At 40.4% G+C, this 20,035-nt stretch overlaps 6 protein-coding genes across 7 annotated transcripts; 3 read left to right on the forward strand and 3 right to left on the reverse strand.

Annotated features, from left to right (window-relative positions):
* The first annotated feature begins 188 nt into the window (after window positions 1–188).
* Window positions 189–2,820, forward strand: LOC108141155 (RAB6A-GEF complex partner protein 2). The gene is made up of 4 exons (XM_017264381.2): window positions 189–390; window positions 452–669; window positions 1,278–1,549; window positions 1,872–2,820. Exons 1-4 carry the CDS (start codon window positions 245–247, stop codon window positions 2,556–2,558), a joined length of 1,323 nt encoding a protein of 440 aa, XP_017119870.1. The 5' UTR covers window positions 189–244; the 3' UTR covers window positions 2,559–2,820.
* Window positions 2,821–3,378: 558 nt separating this feature from the next.
* Window positions 3,379–5,038, reverse strand: LOC108141156 (saccharopine dehydrogenase-like oxidoreductase). Its single transcript, XM_017264382.2, has 2 exons — window positions 4,925–5,038; window positions 3,379–4,857 (listed from the first exon to the last, which is right to left on the reverse strand). The coding sequence occupies exon 2, from the start codon at window positions 4,793–4,795 to the stop codon at window positions 3,494–3,496; it is 1,302 nt and encodes a 433-aa protein (XP_017119871.1). The 5' UTR covers window positions 4,796–4,857; window positions 4,925–5,038; the 3' UTR covers window positions 3,379–3,493.
* A 1,201-nt stretch (window positions 5,039–6,239) lies between these two features.
* Window positions 6,240–6,603, forward strand: LOC108140959. The gene has a single exon (XM_017264026.2). It carries the CDS (start codon window positions 6,255–6,257, stop codon window positions 6,519–6,521), a length of 267 nt encoding a protein of 88 aa, XP_017119515.1. The 5' UTR covers window positions 6,240–6,254; the 3' UTR covers window positions 6,522–6,603.
* Window positions 6,604–7,931: 1,328 nt separating this feature from the next.
* On the forward strand, window positions 7,932–9,273 carry LOC108141141 (vacuolar protein sorting-associated protein 37C). Its single transcript, XM_041709278.1, has one exon. The coding sequence runs from the start codon at window positions 8,028–8,030 to the stop codon at window positions 8,670–8,672; it is 645 nt and encodes a 214-aa protein (XP_041565212.1). The 5' UTR covers window positions 7,932–8,027; the 3' UTR covers window positions 8,673–9,273.
* LOC108141140 (katanin p60 ATPase-containing subunit A-like 1) lies at window positions 9,004–16,693 on the reverse strand. Its single transcript, XM_017264364.2, has 6 exons — window positions 16,553–16,693; window positions 15,491–15,712; window positions 14,005–14,614; window positions 13,545–13,666; window positions 11,911–12,470; window positions 9,004–9,914 (listed from the first exon to the last, which is right to left on the reverse strand). The coding sequence occupies exons 1-6, from the start codon at window positions 16,562–16,564 to the stop codon at window positions 9,716–9,718; spliced, it is 1,725 nt and encodes a 574-aa protein (XP_017119853.1). The 5' UTR covers window positions 16,565–16,693; the 3' UTR covers window positions 9,004–9,715.
* Window positions 16,694–17,328: 635 nt separating this feature from the next.
* On the reverse strand, window positions 17,329–19,940 carry LOC108141005 (proteasome subunit beta type-7). Of its 2 annotated transcripts, XM_017264079.2 has the most exons (3): window positions 19,770–19,940; window positions 18,941–19,120; window positions 17,329–18,225 (listed from the first exon to the last, which is right to left on the reverse strand). In XM_017264079.2, exons 1-3 carry the CDS (start codon window positions 19,859–19,861, stop codon window positions 17,520–17,522), a joined length of 978 nt encoding a protein of 325 aa, XP_017119568.2. In that variant the 5' UTR covers window positions 19,862–19,940; the 3' UTR covers window positions 17,329–17,519. The 2 variants fall into 2 exon arrangements, with proteins under 2 accessions (XP_017119568.2, XP_017119569.1); XM_017264080.2 differs by lacking the exon at window positions 19,770–19,940 and having other exon boundaries at window positions 18,937–19,043.
* Window positions 19,941–20,035: the final 95 nt, after the last annotated feature.

Genomic DNA, 20,035 nt, shown 5'->3' on the forward strand with positions numbered 1-20,035 from the left:
AAGATGATTTGGTAACCCATTTCGTTCATCATTTGAATAAGCTGGTAAAAGTTTAGAAGCAGGCACTATTAATTTCACTTCTAAAAACTGAATAAACTGTATAACTCCTGCTGGAAGATGAAATTTAAAATTTTAAAATAAGGCGGACTATCGCAATCCGTCAATGCAGTATTTCCAATACATTTCCAAACGGTCACTCTACTCTGTTCCCGATGTATTTGTTGCCTTTGAAGAACGTAAATAAATGATTGATATCAAAGCCAAATTGGTACGAGCGGACTCGGCCATCTACGCCACCGGCGAAAGAGTCGAGTGCCTGATTGAGTTCACCCACAGAGTGTTCCCGGATGAGCACACCGCATCCCAAAGCGGAAATGCCAACGAAGCAAGGTGAGTTGCACCTGCAGTGAAGCTTTGAACCTGCATTGACCACAAATATCCACTGAAATAGCCCGGAAAACCTCGCCTGGGCTTCGGCGCAGTTGCATTGCTACCGGAAGACCAGCTACTCACACTCATCCACCGGAGACAGGACGGCCGAACTCACCGAGATGATTGGGCGGACAGCCTTGGATGCGGTCACTCAGGCGCCCGGCGAGGTGATTGTGGCCACCAAACCCAAAATCCTCTTCTGCGACTTGCGCCTGCAGCGTGGAGAGACCAAGATGTGTGAGTATAGCGAGTATATATCGCTATATGTGTATATAATCTACAGAAATGTCTTTCAAATCTTAGCTACCCACTCAGCAAAAAGACTGTTGTCAAAATACATTACATTTTTCATAAACATTGACTAAATTTAAAACCATGAATTTGTTGAAAATAATTGCAAATGACTCAAACAAAGTTCGTTGTGCACGTTACAACTTTATCAAAATCGGTGTATTTATTACTCGATTAATCCTATGTAATTTCTTTAACTTTACGGAGTTGTTGAACAACCCACAAGAAATACGATTTGACCAAAGTATATGGATTATATTTGCTAGTCAAATATTGTTGTAGATTTAAGCGTTTATTATAACCCAAAGCAAACTTCCTCTTTTGTTTTAATTTGACTTGCATACTGTGAGGAGCAGATATTGTTAATTAATGTCTAACTAAATATTCTTGTAGATTTAAGCGTTTATCATAACCCAAAGCAAACTTCCTCTTTCGTTTTTGATTGACTTGTCCGTGAGGAGCAGATATTGTCAATTTAATGTCCAACTTGCCTAACTTTCTGTTAAAATTAAAAAAATTTAATTTAGAATAACTTAAATCAATCTATGTTGCAGATTTTTTTAACGAATTCGTGCCGCGCGATGGTCCACCAACATATAGAGGTCACAACATCCGGTACTTCTACAAGATCACCATTGCCACGCAACGGGTCAAATCGAAGGTTCAAACACTGACCGTTCCCATCCGTGTGCTGCCCATTCCCATAATTTCCCGGCCCGATGAACTGCCCGTAACTGTAGAGACCAACGAGGAGCTGGCACCCACTAATCCCTTCCTGGAGAAGCGCGAGATAAGCGAACTGGAGATATCCTGGCACCATCTGAAGGTTAGTAGGAAATAAGAATGTTAACTGAATGGAGTATTGATTAATTATTCGATAAGACTTTGTTTAAATGCTTTGCAAACTGTTTTGCATGTTATTTAGGCACTCAAAAAATGCACTATTTCAGTACGTTTGAGTTTAAATTATAAGCAAGTATATATTATTTTTAACAAGTTTGAATCAGTTTACGTGCCCTTTCTTCCACCAATTCAAAACTAAAAAACATTCAAAACATATAAAATCAAAATTCCAATTTTCACATATTTTTGAGACCAAATACTTCAATACATTTTTAAAAAAATATTGACTTATTGGAATTTTTCAGAACGTCACAGCTCGTAGGGCGCCCAAGTTCTATCGCATTTCAAATAAGCGTGGATTCGTCGGTCGCTTCTGCTTATTCAAGCCAGCCTACAAACTTGGCGAGGACATCGTGGGCAGCCTGGACTTTGGCCAGTGCCAGGTGCGCTGCGTCCAGTTCTCGGTGAAGCTGCAACAGCAGGAGCTTTCCATCCGGCCACAGCCCGTCCAGAACCAGCAGCTTCAATCCCAATCCCAATCCTCTGCGGGGGATGATGTCTCCTCGATGAACTCTTTTGACATGGCCAGCATAGCTAGCGGAGTGGTTGCCGATAACCTGCACAAATCGGCCACTTCTGGTAGCTCACGGGACAAGGACGCTCCCGAACCAACTGGGAAACTTTCGACCATTTCCACTTCCCATCAGGTGTGCTATGCCACGCTGCAGACCCAGGTGGTGGTGCCGATTCCGTTGCATGTAACACCCACCTTTCGAACGGATCTCGTCGACGTCCGGTGGCGATTGCACTTCGAGTTTGTAACCACCACGTTAATGGATTTTGGCATTCCGAATCCAGAGTTCGGCGAGTTGAAAGCACCTGCAGAGTTGCCTGTAGAAACGATGGTGTGGAACCTGCCGGTGACCATCTACGCGGCAAATCCCCTCCAGATATACTCCCCCAATCAGACCTTTAACATGCTCATCAAGTGATTTGAAAACTTGATTGCAATGTACAATAGGCTAAACAAATTTTAAGTAATCGCAAACACGGTGTTCTTGCAATTAACTGGTGTTTTCTTAAAGAGATATATAATATACAAAAATTCACCAGAAGATCATTTTATACATATGTAATGATGCTAAAAAAAATGTGATTATCTAATAAAAGTAAAAACTTTCCATTACACTAATCGAATTTTTAAAAGCGTTAAAATGAAATAAACCTAGTTTATTTCATAAATTTCAACAAAAGTGAAGTTCGGACTGAATGGTAGATTGAGCATTAACTCTAATAGAAACCCAAAAAAAAAGATAATTTTTGAAAAAATGTTCTGAGAAAACTATTAAATTTAATTATCTGATATTTCGTACACATATGATATTACAATTTATTTTAACTGTATTTTAGTAGGGAAAAATATTTTTTTGGAAAGGAGCTGTAGCTAATCTCTCAAAAAAGTCGATTTGCGTTGACTGGATCTTGATATTAAATTAAAAAATCAAACAGTTATCGTTTATGTATTAACGTTTTTTGACAAAATGTCGGTTGTTAAACAAAAAAAATATTTTTGTTCAAAGTATCGGACTTGAATTGCTAGACTAGACTTTTTTTGCAGGCCCAAAATGGGTATAATTTATGTGGTCATGGGTTTTTTCTCTGTACTACCAACATTACTGGGTGTTATTATTTTGCCCCTTTTCAGTGAGATAAAATTACCATAACCTGTTTAATCCCTACCGAACGAATGGTGATAGTTGTTGAACTTTGAAATTGGTAAATATTGTGGTAAACATTGCAAGCGGGAGCATCGATTGTGTTAGTACATTTAATAAGTGCTTATGTAATTACAGTTAAAACCGTGCAATAAACCCAGCTTAGCCTAGCGGTTAGAAGAGAGCCGTTGTACTGGGATACTAGTTGAACTTCACTTGTTGGCCAGAATCTCGAACTTCATGCCATGATCGTGTTTCTCCAATTCGCTTATGAGGCTGGTTCTGGAAAAAGCGGCAGCTGGAGCCAAAACTCCGCCATTGTTGGGCATCTTTTCGGATTCGCGCAGGATGGTGATTGCCGTAGAGAGCAGGGCCACGCAGGTTGCTCCATATCCAGGATTCATACCCGAAACACGTACCATTAGCGACTTGGTCGGAGGATCCGTATATTGGTCTGATCCCTCGGCCAGGCGATCGCCCTTGGGCCATCCAGTGGCTTTGAAAGTCATCCTGAAGTAGGTACGCTCCATTGACTGCTCACTTGGTCCGGAACGCGAGGCCAGGCCACCGGAGAACAGACCTGGGTACTTCAGCAGCAGCGTACGGCCAATCTTGAACTTCGAGAGCAGTCCAAAGATGCTGGCAAAAAGGATCACAGCGCCTGCGGCCAGCCAAGAGGGGAATCCCACGTAGGCCTGCATCTGCACGGGTCTCTTCTTGTCCTGGTCGTAGAGAAAGCGCTGGGATCGCATCACCACCGAGCGATCGGAGCCGGGGAAGGGTAGGCACACCTTGTCCACCTCGGTGGAGCGGAAGATGAGTGGTCGTGGCCTCAACACCGGATAGAACTTGGGCAACCTGAGGGGGAAGAGCTGCTGCCGAATGCCGCGCAGCTCATCCGAATGGGCCAGTCCATAGACGGCGCTCTCCCATGTGCCGTAATTCAAGCCAGCACTGCCTTCGCTCCCACTTCCAGTTGCGTCCTCCTTCATTCCACTTTCCAGGAACGTCTCCACGGAGTTCACAACGCCATCGAAGTTCTTCTCGACAAAGACGACGCCCATGTCGGCGGGAATGGAGTCGAAACCACAGGCACTGACCACATACACTCCCTTTTCCTTGGCCCGCTGGTCGTACTTCAGCTGCATGGTCTCCATGTACTGCGGCTCCCCGCTGACGTCCACATGATGGGTGCCCGATTCGATGCAGGCCTTTACCACCTTCTCGCCGTGGAATCGATATGGCCCCGCTGTGTTCACCACAATCCTGCACTTCCTGGCCATTTCCAACAGGGAAGCCTCGTCGCTGGTGTCCGCTATAAAGATGGGCACCTGCGACAAGTCCTTTTTGGCCTTTGTGCCCATCTCCTTCAGGACGCCCTCCAGTTTTTCACGGTTCCTGCCCGCGATGCCCCATCGCAGACCGCCAAGTACGGTGACTGCCTCGAAAACCGTGTACTTGCCAGTGAAGCCACTGGCGCCAAAGATAATCACATCCAGTCGATCGGCAGACATTTCACCAGAGATCGTTCCAAAGATTCGTTATCAGATTCTCCCGCCTTTCCTGATATTGCCTCCTGTGAGTGAGTACAAAATGATTCACTATGCTATACATTATATACTAGCAGAGATAAACTTCCGCACCTGAATCGCAGTCTATTGGTTCCGGCTGGTGAGCTGTTAATCGGCGTACTTACTCCATATATATCATATATATGGAAAACGCAAAATCGAACCGGCCAAAGTCGAAGCTTAAATGTCAGTGTGACCGTGCTTGAAAAGTTGATCTATACCGGCATCGCTGAAATTTACTAGGGGTATTTGTAAAAGTGCCTAATAGCCGAATCCCACTGGCAAATGATTTCGCGTCATGTCATAAAGCTAAATGCCGCATTTAAAATAAATGCGATTATTAAATGCGATTAAAAACCATTCGCCCCGAACTATTTTAGCAAAAATACCGGAAAATACCGATGTTTAACGATATTTTGTTCGTGCCACCACTACAACAGCTGCTTTCTATATGCAAGGTTGGCGCAATTTTTGGTGTCTTTTGAATATAAAATCTATTTTGTATAATAATTTCTGAAACCTAGAGCGCACGCTGCAAATTCTGCTAGTAGTACCACAATGCATCACTGCTTGATCTCTGGCATAAAATAACTCCCACTCACACACTTTTTAGAAAGTGTGTCCATTGCAAACCCGTCATAACAACGCAATCAGCTTCTCTTCCTTGTTGTCCAAGTTGGCAAATGCCTCGGTCGCAGTATAAATGTCCTGCTGAGCATTACAGAGTTTAGTAAACTCACTCATGCCAAAATCCAAAAGTAAACAAGCCCAGATCAGCTGTTCGTGCCACTCACATGTCGGAGTAGCATTAGCTAAATGCTAATGCGCCAATGGAATCAGGCACATTTAGCTGATGGTGTTTTTTGACGGGTTAGCAATGGACACCAACACAGTTTCTAAAAAGGACAAGCATCACCGTATGTGTAGGAGTTATAGCCTGCCAGAGATTCAGCAGTAATGCATTGCGGTAGTGCGAGCAGAATTTGCAGCGTGCGCTCATGTTTTCAGTCATTTTCATACAAAATAGATTTTATATTTGAAAGCAATCAAAAATTGCGCCAGTCTTGCATGAATATCGAAGAGCTGAGCTCACAAGGATGTAAAAACATGTTTCGTAAAGTCAAATTTAATTATTTTAAGCATGAATCTCAGAAAGTAAAAGCTCGGATCAGATAAATTCAAGTAATAAGTATTTCAGATTGACCATATGTACTAAAGTAATAACAATCCAGTTATTTATACAAATGTAACTGAGCTTTTGCGGTAAAGCATTTGGAGTTCACTGAGACAGATCAATCACCCCAAAATGCTGGGAAGGTAAGAGACTTCCTGAAGTACTTGGATAAGTATAAAACGTAAAGGTCCATGTCAGACACAAGTATTCAGTTGCATACACTCAAAAATGATGCTGCATTTACTCTTATTGATTGGACTCCTCGGATCGATCCAATCCCAAGTACTTCTTCCAGGACTTCGAGTTCTTCGGGTTCCTGTGCTTGACAAAGGCCAAATTCAAGTGGTGGAGTTTCTGGACGCCGCCTCCACAGTTACCCCTGAAACAGTGAGGGATCAATTCAGTAGGCGATTTATGACGCTGGCTAAACCTTTAATTGCTGGAGCTGCTCCTCAAACAAGTCTTCCAAACATCAAGCCTACATTAAACTCTTAAAAATGTTCAGCTGAAGACTTTTATAACACTAATTAAGCTGCTTAACTACATTAATAAATAGCATATGTCATTGATTACATTACTTTCAGGTTTAAACAGCTTTTGTTAACCGGAATTAAATCAGGTTCCGTTTTGGGCGGAAAAAGCTTGGTCGAAAAGCAAGCAGCACTGTTATAATACCAGTTACTTGTGGAGTAAAATACAATAATTCGTTGAAAAGTATGTTAGAAATAAGCGTTTTCGACCCTATATAGTATATATGTAATATTTTTGATCAGAATCGTTAGCCGAGTCGATCTGGTCATGCCTGTCTGTCTGTCCTTCCGTATGAACTGTGAGATCTTGGAAGCTATAAGAGTTTGATATATAGTATTGTGCCCACAACCACGGCATGTCACTCTTAAACTTTGTAGAGGCCAGTTGTTATCCGGTGTATGTTATGTTCGGTCATATCTTTCGGGATACCTAATAAATATTTAAAACGTATAATTATTTTAGAAGTTAATAGCAAAAACCTTACTGTTTATATATTTGAAAAAAAAAACAAGGTGTGCCAATTCGGAAGATGGCTCCACCTTAAACCCGGCTGTTATCTGGGGGCGTACTTATTTTGAGTAACGGGAAATAGGGGCAATCATATATACATTGTACACACAACTTCATTTCTTGTACAGAGGTGTTAATGTGTGGATCATATATGTAAATAGTCCGATTTTAGGCCTAGCTCCTTGGGTTTTTATCCTTTAAATTAATTTTGATAATTAAGTCTTATTTAAAATTTACGTTTGTCATATTTTCGATTTTGCTGCATAAAGAAACATAGTTCGTTTGTTTTCACTCTTCTCGAATGTTTTTATTCGGTTTCAAAATTTTAAAACTCAACTATTATTTGTGGTCCCTGCACAAAAGTATTGACTCGATTTCAAACGAATTGCAACATAAAGAAAAAAATTAAACGGTTATTTCCCCAAACTTGCAGTTTGCTGATGAGAGAGGTAAATAGGTGCAGAAAGAATACATGCAAGAATACCGTTGTTTTATCATATCGCTTTAAATTATAGACAATTGTAAAACAGTGTACAGGGTGTCCTATTCAAGTGATGAGAAGTGTATCTTGAAAACTTTTGAATGACAGCAGGTAAAAAACAAGCGGTAAAATCTCTGTATTAGGTCGAGACGCAGTAAAAGAGTCAACGTGTAAACAGGGCATTACAAAAGCTTAAAATTGAAAACTAAGTCCGATATAATCCATACATTTGTAAATAATTTATTTAAGTTGGTAAGCTGTTTATCAAATTTTGATGGTTTGAGGAATACCCTAAATGTAAGCAGAATGTCAAATTATGTGTCAGTGAGAACAACCTGACTTGGAACATCGTAAAAATAATATCGCTGCGTCTATGTCATCTCTAGGCTTCTTCCATCTCTAAGTAATAGTCATTGAAAAATAAAGTCGCAAAATTATAATAGTTGGAGAGTCGACTTAATCTCAGTCAGACAGCGATAATGTACCAGGAATACATGAACCAATTGCAGGCGTCCCTTACGCCAATGGGCTCCGATGAACTGAAGGAGCTGCTGAACAACGACGACAAGCTAGACGAGAAGGTGGACGAGGTGCTCCAAGTGCTGCGAAACCAGAAGACCAGCGTTTTCGAGGACAATCGGAGTCGAGCCGAGCGAAACATAGAGCGGGAGCCGCAGATCATAGAGCTGCGTGGCCGCCTGGCGGAACTGTCGGACGAGGGACGCACTCGTTGCTCCTCCGTCCAGGAAAAGCTCTCCGAGCTCAAGGAGAAGTCAGGCGTAGTGGGTCCGGAAACGGCCTTGGCCCTGCTGCAGACTGCCGCCTCCGAGAGCGAGGAGCAGACCGAGGAGATGGTCAAGAAGTTCAACGACAGCGACCTGGGGGTGGAGGCCTTCCTGGAGGAGTTCCTCGCCAGCCGACGCACCATGCACCTGCGTCGCCTCAAGGCCGAAAAAATGCAGGACCTTATGCGCAAACAGCGCCAGGGTCCACCGCCCAACTCATCTCTGCCAACCTATGGAAATTTGCCCTCTGGCGGATTCTATCCCTCAGCAGGCGGCTCCGCTCCGTATCCCATGATGGGTCCTCTGATGCCCATGCCCCCACCGACTAGACCCTACTGAGATCTCGGCCTTTGTTCGTAGCGTATTCAACTGCCATGGCGCATCAACCTTCTGCAGGCGAGTTTATATCTATATATATCAGTTTTAAGTGTAATAAATATTGGGTGACTTATCAGGACAGCTTCAGGTTTTCTTTTTATAAATCGGCATCCCTATAAAAGATAAATGCAGCTACATTTCCTTTAAGATAAACAAATAAGTTAGTTGGCAAAGCCGCACATTAAATTAGAAAATTTTAGCCTGATCGTTAAAATGCCAGCTACAGGATATGACAAAAAATAAATAGAATTTGCCGGAAGCACCCAAAAATTCACAAAACTTTACTCACATATATAGTTAAAAACTGTGTTTATTGTTTAAAATTTCAGAATCCTCACTTTAAGTACATATTGCTTCAGTTTCTTCTTCTGATTACAGTGGGTTAATTGCAAATCAGAGGGAACGTTTTGCCTGCTTTAAAATTAACGTTTGAGGTGCTCTACATCTCTGCCTGCACTAAACTATGATATATGTATATGTATAAGTTAAGCGAAAATTAACATTAATATTAGACAGTGAACATTTCTTGTTAAAAATAAATTTTTTGGATAAAAAAATGAAACGATTTGGAGTGTGCATATCGTGGGAGTGTGGGGCCAAGGCTAGGCGGCGATTAAAGCGTTTCCTTATTGCATATAGAGTGTGATTGTGGATTAACGATTAGTTGGAAGGATTGTGCTTGATGGAGTGTGTGGGTTTGTTTGTTATTGCCTATACATATCTCGACTTCGATTCAATTTCAGTTTTGCATTTGTGTTTGTTTTCTCTTTGAGAGCGGTTAGTCTTTTAGAATTCCAACGGCCTCCGGTTCAATATATATATGTAAATATATAGATTGATTGTATCGTATATGCAAAATGTTATATATAAAATATGTTCAACTCTTCCGTTCGACTTGGATCGGCTCGGTTCTCACTTTAAAAGCTTAAAGACTTAAGCGCATATCTAGGGGCTATTCAAAAATATATTCCTACAACTGCTAGCCATTCGCGTGGGCAACGCCATCATGACGAGCCGAACTCCTTCATCCACTTCTCATATTTGTCCAGGTCCGCCCGGGACACGCTCTTGTTGCAGCGACTCATGGCCTCGTTGAAGTCCTTGTTGGACACGGGCAGGTCCACCTCCTCGGTGGCCAACTGTCGGATCTGCTCTGGAGTCAACCCGGCGATCTTCCGCCGCATGGACATCATGCTGGCTTCCCTGTAAGAGAAGAGTAATTTGTAGTAGTTATTAAGTTCAATCAATAAAATGTTTAGTAAATTAATTAAATTTGTAATAAAAATAATCTAAAACAATCATAAAGTTATTCGAATTATAAAAAATGATAAGAGGAAATAAATTTTTAGGAATGAACTTCTGTTTTAGAAGTTTTTAGTATCTCGGCCGATTGATGTTATGTTTTACCACTAACCATACAACATATAGACTGGTCATTTCATACGACGCATTTGGACACAAAAAAACGGACCGCGGAAGGTCCACCGCTCTCACAGCAGCAGGTCCATGCACTTCGTGTGCGTTCGGGTTTTTTACTCTCTCATTCTTATTCTCATTTTTATGCTCGCGCACTCATTGCACGAGTTCAGTCGTTCAGTCGCAGAGAGGCGCTTTTTGAAGAAGGCTGCCCTGCGCTTGAATTCGTCTTTGTATGTATGCGTGATCATGCATTCTCATACACGGGAGCATGTGTGCGTTTATTTCATTTCGGCGCATCAAGAATATTTTGTCTTTTGCCACTTTTCAAACTTGGTACCCTAAGAATATGGGCGTATTTACTATTGGGTTATGATATAAATATTAATATTATATGTTACAATATATTTTTTTAATATTTCAGCATACATTTTATTTTTGTTTACAAATTCAAATCAGTGGTAGCAGTAAAATGTTTTACATATATGTATGTATTCGAATTTATAGAAATCAGTCCACTGAGATGGGAACAGGGCATATCGCAGTCGTGTCACTTGAAACACTGCTCTTCAGTGGTTGAGAAAACTTCAAACTAAATCAGTTCTTGTCGATGTTTTGCGAGCGGTTGGTGCCTGCATACCCTACCGACCGGCTTTTAGGACACTTGTTTTAAATGTTATGTTTAGTGATCTTTGGTTGATTTATTTTTTAATGATTCGCAGTGTTATTTTAATTGTCTTTAAACAATTCGTTAAAATTCAAGATATTGGTACAATTAAAATCTAAAATTATAATCATTAAAATAAATTATTATCATTAAAAAAATGTGGATTTTTATATTTGTTCCATTTACATTTTCAAAAATATAAAAAGTATTTTATTATTTATTACTTGTTTAAAGACAATTAAAATAACACTGCGAATCATTAAAAAATAAATCAACCAAAGATCACTAAACATAACATTTAAAACAAGTGTCCTAAAAGCCGGTCGGTAGGGTATGCAGGCACCAACCGCTCGCAAAACATCGACAAGAACTGATTTAGTTTGAAGTTTTCTCAACCACTGAAGAGCAGTGTTTCAAGTGACACGACTGCGATATGCCCTGTTCCCATCTCAGTGGACTGATTTCTATAAATTCGAATACATACATATATGTAAAACATTTTACTGCTACCACTGATTTGAATTTGTAAACAAAAATAAAATGTATGCTGAAATATTAAAAAAATATATTGTAACATATAATATTAATATTTATATCATAACCCAATAGTAAATACGCCCATATTCTTAGGGTACCAAGTTTGAAAAGTGGCAAAAGACAAAATATTCTTGATGCGCCGAAATGAAATAAACGCACACATGCTCCCGTGTATGAGAATGCATGATCACGCATACATACAAAGACGAATTCAAGCGCAGGGCAGCCTTCTTCAAAAAGCGCCTCTCTGCGACTGAACGACTGAACTCGTGCAATGAGTGCGCGAGCATAAAAATGAGAATAAGAATGAGAGAGTAAAAAACCCGAACGCACACGAAGTGCATGGACCTGCTGCTGTGAGAGCGGTGGACCTTCCGCGGTCCGTTTTTTTGTGTCCAAATGCGTCGTATGAAATGACCAGTCTATATGTTGTATGGTTAGTGGTTTTACAGACTAAGGCTAAGAGTAAGTTTCAACTTTAGAAATTATATAATACAATATTCCTAAATAATTTAGTTGGTTTTTTTTTTACAACAATGATTAGACAAAGATAAATCCGCAAGAGTCTGTTTAACCCACCTGCACACGTTTGTAATGTCAGCTCCGGAATATCCCTTTAGCTCGTTGGCTACGTAAGTAAGATCAACGCTATCGTCCACCTTGACCTCGCGCAGATTGATCTTTAGCAGCGCCTCGCGTCCTTCGTCCGATGGCAGTGGGATGTAAATGCGCTTCTCCAGCCGGCGTCGCAGCGCTTCATCGATGTCCCAGGGAAAGTTGGTAGCAGCCAGCACCATCACCACCTTGGCTTGTTCCTCTCCGCCACCCACACCGTCCATTTGGACTAGCAGCTCGGACTTGACGCGGCGCGAGGCCTCGTGCTCCGACTCCGATCCTCGACGGGAGCACAGGGAATCGATCTCATCGATGAAGATTGTGCTGGGCGCATAGAAACGCGCCATCTCAAACAGCAGGCGCACCATCTTCTCTGATTCACCGCGGTACTTGGATGTGAGGGTCGCCGAGCTCACGTTGAAGAAGGTCGTCCCGCATTCGGTGGCCACCGCCTTGGCGAGCATTGTCTTGCCTGTACCGGGGGGTCCCACCATCAGAACTCCCTTCCAGGGTCGCCGAATTCCCTGTTTGAAGGATACAAAATTTAAATGAAATACATTTTAAAATCGTTATCATATTATTTAAGAGATAAGTTTGTAACGTCTGGATTAAACTCCAACAAATTTGAAATCGATAAAATGTATTCTTTAGGAAATTTCACTCACGTCTTTTAGTGCACTACTTTTGTAAACCAATCTATAAAAAACACATTTAAGAAGACAACAGTCGAGTGTAACAATTTAAAAGGTCTACGGATCCAAGTCTTTGGATTGACTCGAAAACTAAATCACCAACTCGTAGTCTCGTAAGTCATATAGAAATTTTTAAGAAATATAAGGCCATATTTGGTTATGACAACAAGGAGTCATATTATGATCCCATACTGGAAGAAATTGGTAAAATTTGTTGCTTTTAGACTATGACAAGTTTTCTTTGAGCCTTGATACTCTATTGACTATTTCTAAATCTCTCACTCGCTTAGACATTTGCTTGTTAAATTAATTCAAGTGATATAACATGACTCATTTGTCAATTTAAAAACAAAGTGCAGGTTTCCTATACAGATTACGTTTTAGTCATTTGAGAAACAAAATTATTTTAGTAACTCATCTTGTTTATCTCTAAAATAAAAGTCCAGACCGAATATTAGGTAATTATGCATCTAATTCAAAGAAAGTAATCTCGTCATTGATAAATATAGACATGTTTGCTTGACAGTCCATTATAAATTAGTTAAATTTGACCGCACACATTTACAGATAAGATAACAAGCATACATATAAAATCATAATCAACTTAATTCTGCAATGGAAACTTCAAGCCTCAATACTGATGACCAGACAATTCTAAATAGTAATAGACTGACAAAGGCGTTGCACATAGAAAGTTAGTATTACCTAGCTACTATTGATATAGCTGCGAGACGGTGCATTTTAGCTTAAACAGTTGACTTAATAATATATGAAGCCCAGAGCCCTGCAAACACAATACTCAAATGAAGCGCGTTTGTTGACCCAACACCGTGCTCACCGTAGATAAGCCTCAGGCGGAAAATGATTCAGAGTAAACAATAACAAAAAAAAACGACGATGACGCACCTTGAAGTAGTCCGGCATGAGCATGGGCAGCACAACGGCCTCCTCCAGCAGCCGCTTGGCGTCGTGCAGGTCGGCAATGTCGTTCCAGCGCACTTTGGGATCCTTTTGAAGAATATCACGTTCTGCAAAGAGGGGGATACGATAAGTTTTAAAGCAAGTGTTGAGAACTAAACAAGCAGAATCGCAGAAATTTTTTACAAATTTAAAGTAGCGGAAATAAAATATTGTCATTGGCTTTACAGAAAAGGTTTTAAAATTAATTAATAAAATATTTTTACAGGCTTTACAGAAATGGTTTCAAAAGTTTAATAGAGTTCTCATTGAATTTTCATGGAATTTTCTATGACACTGATGGGTTTCATATGCGTTATTTTGTAATACTTCAAAATAAATTATTGTAACTTTAAGTTTAAATGTTTCCCTAACATCAGACATTATATCACTAACGTATGCCGCTTACCAAGAATGTCGACTAGCTCGGCTTCGATGTGGTTGTTGGGCTGGAACTTGCGCTCCTCCTCCTGGGCAGCCTGCTGATCCCCGTTCTCCCCTTCGCCGGCGGCTCCACCGCCATTGCTGCCTGCAGCAGTGGAGTCGTCGTCTCTAGCCTCGTTGGTGTTGTTCGATGTGGACAGCTTGCGTCCGCCCACACGTCCGTTGGAGGTGCGTGCTCCACTGTTCGGTGCTGCGGCAGACGCCGAGTTGCGGGAGTTGCGTGTCGAGGCCGCACCATTCCGGGCAGTGCTCTGTGGGATTGTGCTGTTGGGGCGGCTGTTCTGAGTGGCCGGAGCGGTGCGGCGATTGTTCGGTGCGGCACGCCGTCCCACGGCCTGGGTGGTGGGTGGTGGTTTCGGCGGACCCCACACATCGGGATCCTTGGGCGGTGGCGTCCAAATGTCGGGGTCCGGTTTAAACCAGGCGGATGGATCTTTACTGGTGGTGCTCTCCTCGCTAAGCTGGTGGCGGAGCTTGTGGGCGAATTTGGTGCTCTGCAGGTCCAGCGAGATGTCTTGTAGCGTGCGCTGGATGGCCTTGATCTTGGCGTGTTCTTGGCTGATTTGCTGGTTGATCTGTGAATTGATGACAATTTAGTATCTAGTTGTAAGTGTATTGCAAAAATCTTAGTAAGACTATATTACATATTATTGAGTTTACTGTAATTTGTATTCATATATTTTGGATTGTGATCTGTATTATACCTTAAAGTCGGGTTTGTATTTTAGACCATATTAAACCGACATATAAGTGTCCGTCTCCCCAAATCCTCGCATTTTTGTCGCATAATTTATACGGTTGAAATAGTGTTTTTTATGTATACGCACATTAAAAAAAAACATTTTTTTGTATCCACGAAAAATAGCATAAACCTGTTGCTTAAACAAAATTTAAACATCGCCAACTCAAACCATAATATAAAAAAAAAAAAAATTTGACGTCATAATAAACTGATAAGTGATCTTATAACTTCTATAAATGTATCCACAAAATTACTTTTATAATAATTATTGTAAAGAGTTTTTTAAATCGTGCTTAGTTTTGCTCAAATCGTGTGACACACTACATCCTTAAACTGATTTAGAACAATAGGGTATGCGTATGATTGTCTTGGCTTGGAGTTGATGACATTAAAGCGTGTGTTTATGTACTTGTTCTACCGTTTACGATCTATATTTGGACGTATGATGTTCCACTTTCTAAAGCAGTAGTGGACAGCACTAGCTAATGGTGATAAGGAATGGGAATGTTCTGTTTTTTTGTAAATATATTCAGTGACATTTATAAGATATCTTTTTAGCTTTTCTTCGTCCGGATGACTATATCTTATAGGTGACTAAGCAGACAGCTTTGCCTTATCAAGGGTCAACAAACTTTTATGTCCTAAGAAGGCTGTTGAAGATTTATGAACGTCCCAGTTTCGAATGGGATGGAATTAAGGATAATCTTACCATGCTCCACTTGCCCTTACGCAGCGGATCCGCAGTGGCCTTAAGCTGGCGGGCGAGCAGCCCCTGGAGGCCCTCATAGTAGATGCACGCCGAGTCGTAGTTGCCCGTCAGAGCCATGTCCCGCGCTAATTTGGCATTCTCGCATATTTCTTCGATCGTAGTCTTGGCCATTACGGTCATTCCTACGCAAGTGGTTGTCTTTTGCTTGCCACCTCGCAGTAACTGGCGATCCAAACATCGGAACATCGGAACAGGTTGTCGTCATTGTGGCCAAAAACGAGATACAGAGATTAGTTCCAATTAAAGCGTTCGAGTGCGTAAGTTTCGCTCTTTTAAGTGTGAGTGGCGACGGGAACAATAGAACGGAAGCGACTTCGTCACTCGCTCGCCTTGCAGGTGAAAATGGAAAGTGAGCCTCAAAAGCAACAAAAAAAAAAAAAAAGGAGGCAAACCAGGCGACAATTGCAAATAATAGAATATACCAGTGGAAACGACCCAAGTGCGTTGCTAATTATAAATTATAAGGCACACAGCCGTCTAGTTGACACCAAATTTAAACGCAACGCGCTCCCATTTCCATTTCCAATACCAATTCCGCTTCCAAGGCGGGACGTGGGCCAAAATGCCGATTGGAAAATGTATTAAATTATTTTGAGCCAAATAAGGAGCCCGACCTTGTTGGCTTTGAATAATTCTTTCAACTCGAATCGTCGTATGCAAAAAACAAAAAAAAAAAATCCATGATAAAACAACAACAAAATTAACGCTCGCGCACACACACACACACACACACGCACACAGAGCTCAGGTTTCAGCGGCATACATTCACACACACGCTCGCACAATGGGACAAATTAAGGTGATTTAAATAGAATCCGAATTAATTGCAAGCCTCTGGAAACTGGGAACTGCACTTTTGCATTCGGTTACATTTTCGTTTCTTTTTTTTTTTAATTCCAGCTACGTGGGGGCGTCTGCAGCTGCAGCAACAACAACGCTGACGTCTCGCATCCGCAGCAACTTGCGACGACACCTGAACGAAACGCACGGCGGGCGACTTACGGTTATGGACATTAGTGTACTAGCTTTGTTACGCGGCGTTCCAAGCGCAAAATTAATGCGAAACTTATTTAGTTTTGAGTTAAAGGCGCTGCGGTAGCTAAAATAAACTGCTGCTGCCTGTGTTTGTAATACTAGTGGTGTGCGTGTGCTAGTGGCGAGCGGCTTTTCGATATATCGGCTAACTGAGCCCGACCAATTGGCACCCTGTTGCGTTTGGTGCAACAGTCGGCGGATATCGATAGTTTCCAGGGGTGCGTAAAACTAAGGGGGCTATTTTAATAGAGAAATTAAACTGGGAAGTACGTCTTCAAAGATTCTGACGGATGAATAAATAACAAAGGTAAAGCACAATATTTTTATGTTACAAAAATTAAGTTTGAAATATACAGTTTACATATTTTATACATATTGGAACTTGGCGCTACTTTATCTCAAGAAAGTTTCAAACTGCAAGCTTTTTGTAAAATATTTGTTTAATAATAATTAATATTTTTTTTTTAAATATGTTTAAAAACTGGAAAATCGTGGAGGACATATAGTTTATTTTATACCTAAATTGAAAAATAAATATATATATTTTTTTAATTTTTAGAAGAAAAACGGAACACATTCTTAAGCGTTTTTAATATAGAACTGTAATAAGGGAATGTATTATCTAATATTTATTGCTGATTTCAGTTACTTAATAGTAGGTCCAGAAATCAGTTTCGAGCAATTTTATATTTTAAGACACAAAAAGTCTGATATTCCTAAAAAAAATAACATAAATTTGTAAATTTGTAATTTAAAACGTATGTATATAATGATAAACTTTGGTCTCAGACCCACATACATATACTTTCGATTTAAAATTAATGCAATAAACAGTAAACTAAAATAAACGAGATAGTTTGGGCAATAACAAAGTGATTTTTTAGGACTTCCCAAGATTTCCATTTGGTTTTCGGAACAAGAGGGCATTCTGGGTTTATTCCAACCTCCTCCTTTTGGCCTTGGGTGGTCCGAGATATTCGTGCCTGCGATTGGCTCTTTCTCCAGTGTCACCACGACTATTTCCTGGTTCAGGTCGTGAACTGTCACCGTCTTGTCTTGAGTCAGGTCCTTCGTCCCACTCCAAGGCCTCTCCCCACGGCGCCACCATGTGCTCGATGGTGGACAAAATGGTAGTGCTGCCGGGCTTGATAATCAGCGGAAAGGCTTGAACCGGAGTTTTCTTTTTAAGGACACGCTCTTCCCAGTAAACCGAGAAGTCTGAGCGAATGATGCACAGACACACATTGTTACCGGACTGCAGGTCGTTGTCCACGCCGACGGTTACGGCATCGCGGACCAGATCGCGGGCGGATTCCTCATCCAGATCCTCTTCCCAGCGCGCTTCCAGTACGGACATGGCTGCCATACAGCCGGTACCCAGCGATGTGAACGGCACGGTGTCTGTAGTGCCATCGGACCGGGTGCAAAATAAATGTGTTTTGAAATCTGCATCCACGCCCCCGATGATCACATTGGCCACCATTTTTCCATCGAAGCGGTAGAGCAGCTGCCTCATCACTTGGTTGGCGCAGCGCACCGGCACCTTGCGGAATCCGGTGTTCATGCGGTGGAGCTCCAGCTGCGCCCTCGTCACCTCCATCAAGGCAGCCGAGTCCTGTGCGATTCCGGCAACACCGGCACTTGTAAATAATAAATTGTTAACAAAATCTAGAATACAATAATGCGCTTCCGAAAAGCGCGACCTTCGATTTTTTTAATTTTTTAGAATCCATGTATTTAAGGCACTGATAATTGGTAAAACTTGAAAAATAAAAATAAACGCTATTTTTTATTTTCGTATTTATTTTTTTAAAGTAAGACTTTTACCAAAAATATTTTTAAAGCAAAGTTTTAGATCTAGTTTAAATACACATTTTATGTTATGATTTTGCGTAAAGTTCATTGGTCACGAGAAAAATTTAAAAAACTTTTGCCTGCTGTCATTTTTAAATAAGCGCTCCATGACGATTTGGCATAGCTCTTCCAAAATTATGAATAAAATACAAAAAAAACGGTTTTAAACGTTTGCCAATTCATTCTTAATTAGGACCACAACCACATGAATCCTTAAATTCGACGCGATCGGAGGTCGGAGTTTTTTTGGAAGTGCAACCGAGCGTTGCATTTATCAACATTGTCTTTAACATTTTCGAAATATGGTTTTCAATTTCTTAATTGTGTCACAATATAAAGTCATAAGATTCGATTCTCAAACTGTAAGTCAATACAATATAATACAGTCACTAAGTCAAAAGAGTCGAATGTTTCAAATTTATAGGGTAAAATCAGATACTAAAGTCAATGTTGATTTAAACAGCGCTTTGAACACAAGCCTTTAATCGAAAATATACCTACAATATGTTGCTCTGCAGCTGGTAAATTTTGCGATTTTTTTTCGAAGGTATTATGTGTCCGCTAGTAACCCTAGAATCCGCGCCAATGATCACGCCTCCGTCATAAATGACCCCCGCAACGGTCGTGCCGGTGCCAATGCAATTCGGCAACGAAATACCGTTTTTAATAAGTCCTTTGTTGCTGTAAAAACGAATTAATTGGATCTTAATAAAGTATTTAAGGCCTTAACATTTTTTTTCAAAATTGATATTTTTACAGCCTAGCAGATATTATATTATAACTTCAGTCAGTAGTTTGCAACGCAGTGAAGGGTACTTTTTCCAGCCCTATAATTTATATATATTCTTGATCAGCATCACTAGGATAGTGAATTTATGGTCGTCTGTCTGTCCGTCCGATTCCACGGAATCGTGCTATATGCATGAAACTTTCCCAAAACTTGTGTTTCCATTGCAGTTAGTATATATTTCGGAACGAGCCCGATCGGACGACTTTACCATATAGCTCACAAAGAAACGGAAAACAAATTTTAACTTTGCTGTTTGTTAATATCATATAGCTACCATGGACACAATTGTAATATAAAAAAGAAAGTAAATTAAAAAAAAATTCGAACTTCTCTAAATTCAAATTTTGTTTATTGTTTGGACATATTAATGATTTAATAATTTAGATTTACGCTGCTTATTGTATTGAAATCTTTTAATACATTACACCATCATTAAAAATAAATTGGAGTTATTAAGAAAAAAATTTTAGAATTTAAAAATAAATCTAATTAACTTCATATAAATTGTTTTTTCATTTAAAATACAAACATGTTACTCACCGCAAACAATTGTCGAAACTAAAGCCACTAGGTCCGCACTGATATGGCGATCGGGCTGCATATTTCATCATCGTTGGTATTCCATTAAACATTATGTTTCTTTTCTCCACTTGAAAATAATAAATATATTTATATTTATTTGTGTTTTTTTTATTGTTATGAATGTTTTTGCACAACCCACTTGATCTCCATTACTGGGCAAAATAAAACCACCAATGCTCACAATTAGAATGATGATTAAATCAATTGTTCCAAGTTATTATTTC

Source organism: Drosophila elegans, unplaced genomic scaffold (assembly GCF_018152505.1).
Source record: "Drosophila elegans isolate 14027-0461.03 unplaced genomic scaffold, ASM1815250v1 contig_476, whole genome shotgun sequence".
Taxonomy (NCBI): Eukaryota; Metazoa; Arthropoda; class Insecta; order Diptera; family Drosophilidae; genus Drosophila; species Drosophila elegans.

What these genes read in the sequence shown, in the direction of transcription:
- LOC108141155 (XM_017264381.2), top strand. Translation starts at nt 245, where the DNA reads ATGATTGATATCAAAGCCAAATTGGTACGAGCGGACTCGGCCATCTAC. An exon ending in GGAAATGCCAACGAAGCAAG is followed by an intron (nt 391 to 451) that starts GTGAGTTGCACC and finishes CCACTGAAATAG; the next exon opens with CCCGGAAAACCTCGCCTGGG. An exon ending in GCGTGGAGAGACCAAGATGT is followed by an intron (nt 670 to 1,277) that starts GTGAGTATAGCG and finishes TCTATGTTGCAG; the next exon opens with ATTTTTTTAACGAATTCGTG.
- LOC108141156 (XM_017264382.2), bottom strand. Translation starts at nt 4,795, where the DNA reads ATGTCTGCCGATCGACTGGATGTGATTATCTTTGGCGCCAGTGGCTTC.
- LOC108140959 (XM_017264026.2), top strand. Translation starts at nt 6,255, where the DNA reads ATGATGCTGCATTTACTCTTATTGATTGGACTCCTCGGATCGATCCAA.
- LOC108141141 (XM_041709278.1), top strand. Translation starts at nt 8,028, where the DNA reads ATGTACCAGGAATACATGAACCAATTGCAGGCGTCCCTTACGCCAATG.
- LOC108141140 (XM_017264364.2), bottom strand. An exon ending in GTAAGGGCAAGTGGAGCATG is followed by an intron (nt 14,615 to 15,490) that starts GTAAGATTATCC and finishes ATCAATTCACAG; the next exon opens with ATCAACCAGCAAATCAGCCA. An exon ending in TCATGCCGGACTACTTCAAG is followed by an intron (nt 12,471 to 13,544) that starts GTGCGTCATCGT and finishes TCCTTCAAACAG; the next exon opens with GGAATTCGGCGACCCTGGAA.
- LOC108141005 (XM_017264079.2), bottom strand. Translation starts at nt 19,861, where the DNA reads ATGTTTAATGGAATACCAACGATGATGAAATATGCAGCCCGATCGCCA. An exon ending in AGTTTCGACAATTGTTTGCG is followed by an intron (nt 19,121 to 19,769) that starts GTGAGTAACATG and finishes TCGTTTTTACAG; the next exon opens with CAACAAAGGACTTATTAAAA. An exon ending in CAGCTGCAGAGCAACATATT is followed by an intron (nt 18,226 to 18,940) that starts GTAGGTATATTT and finishes ATTATTTACAAG; the next exon opens with TGCCGGTGTTGCCGGAATCG.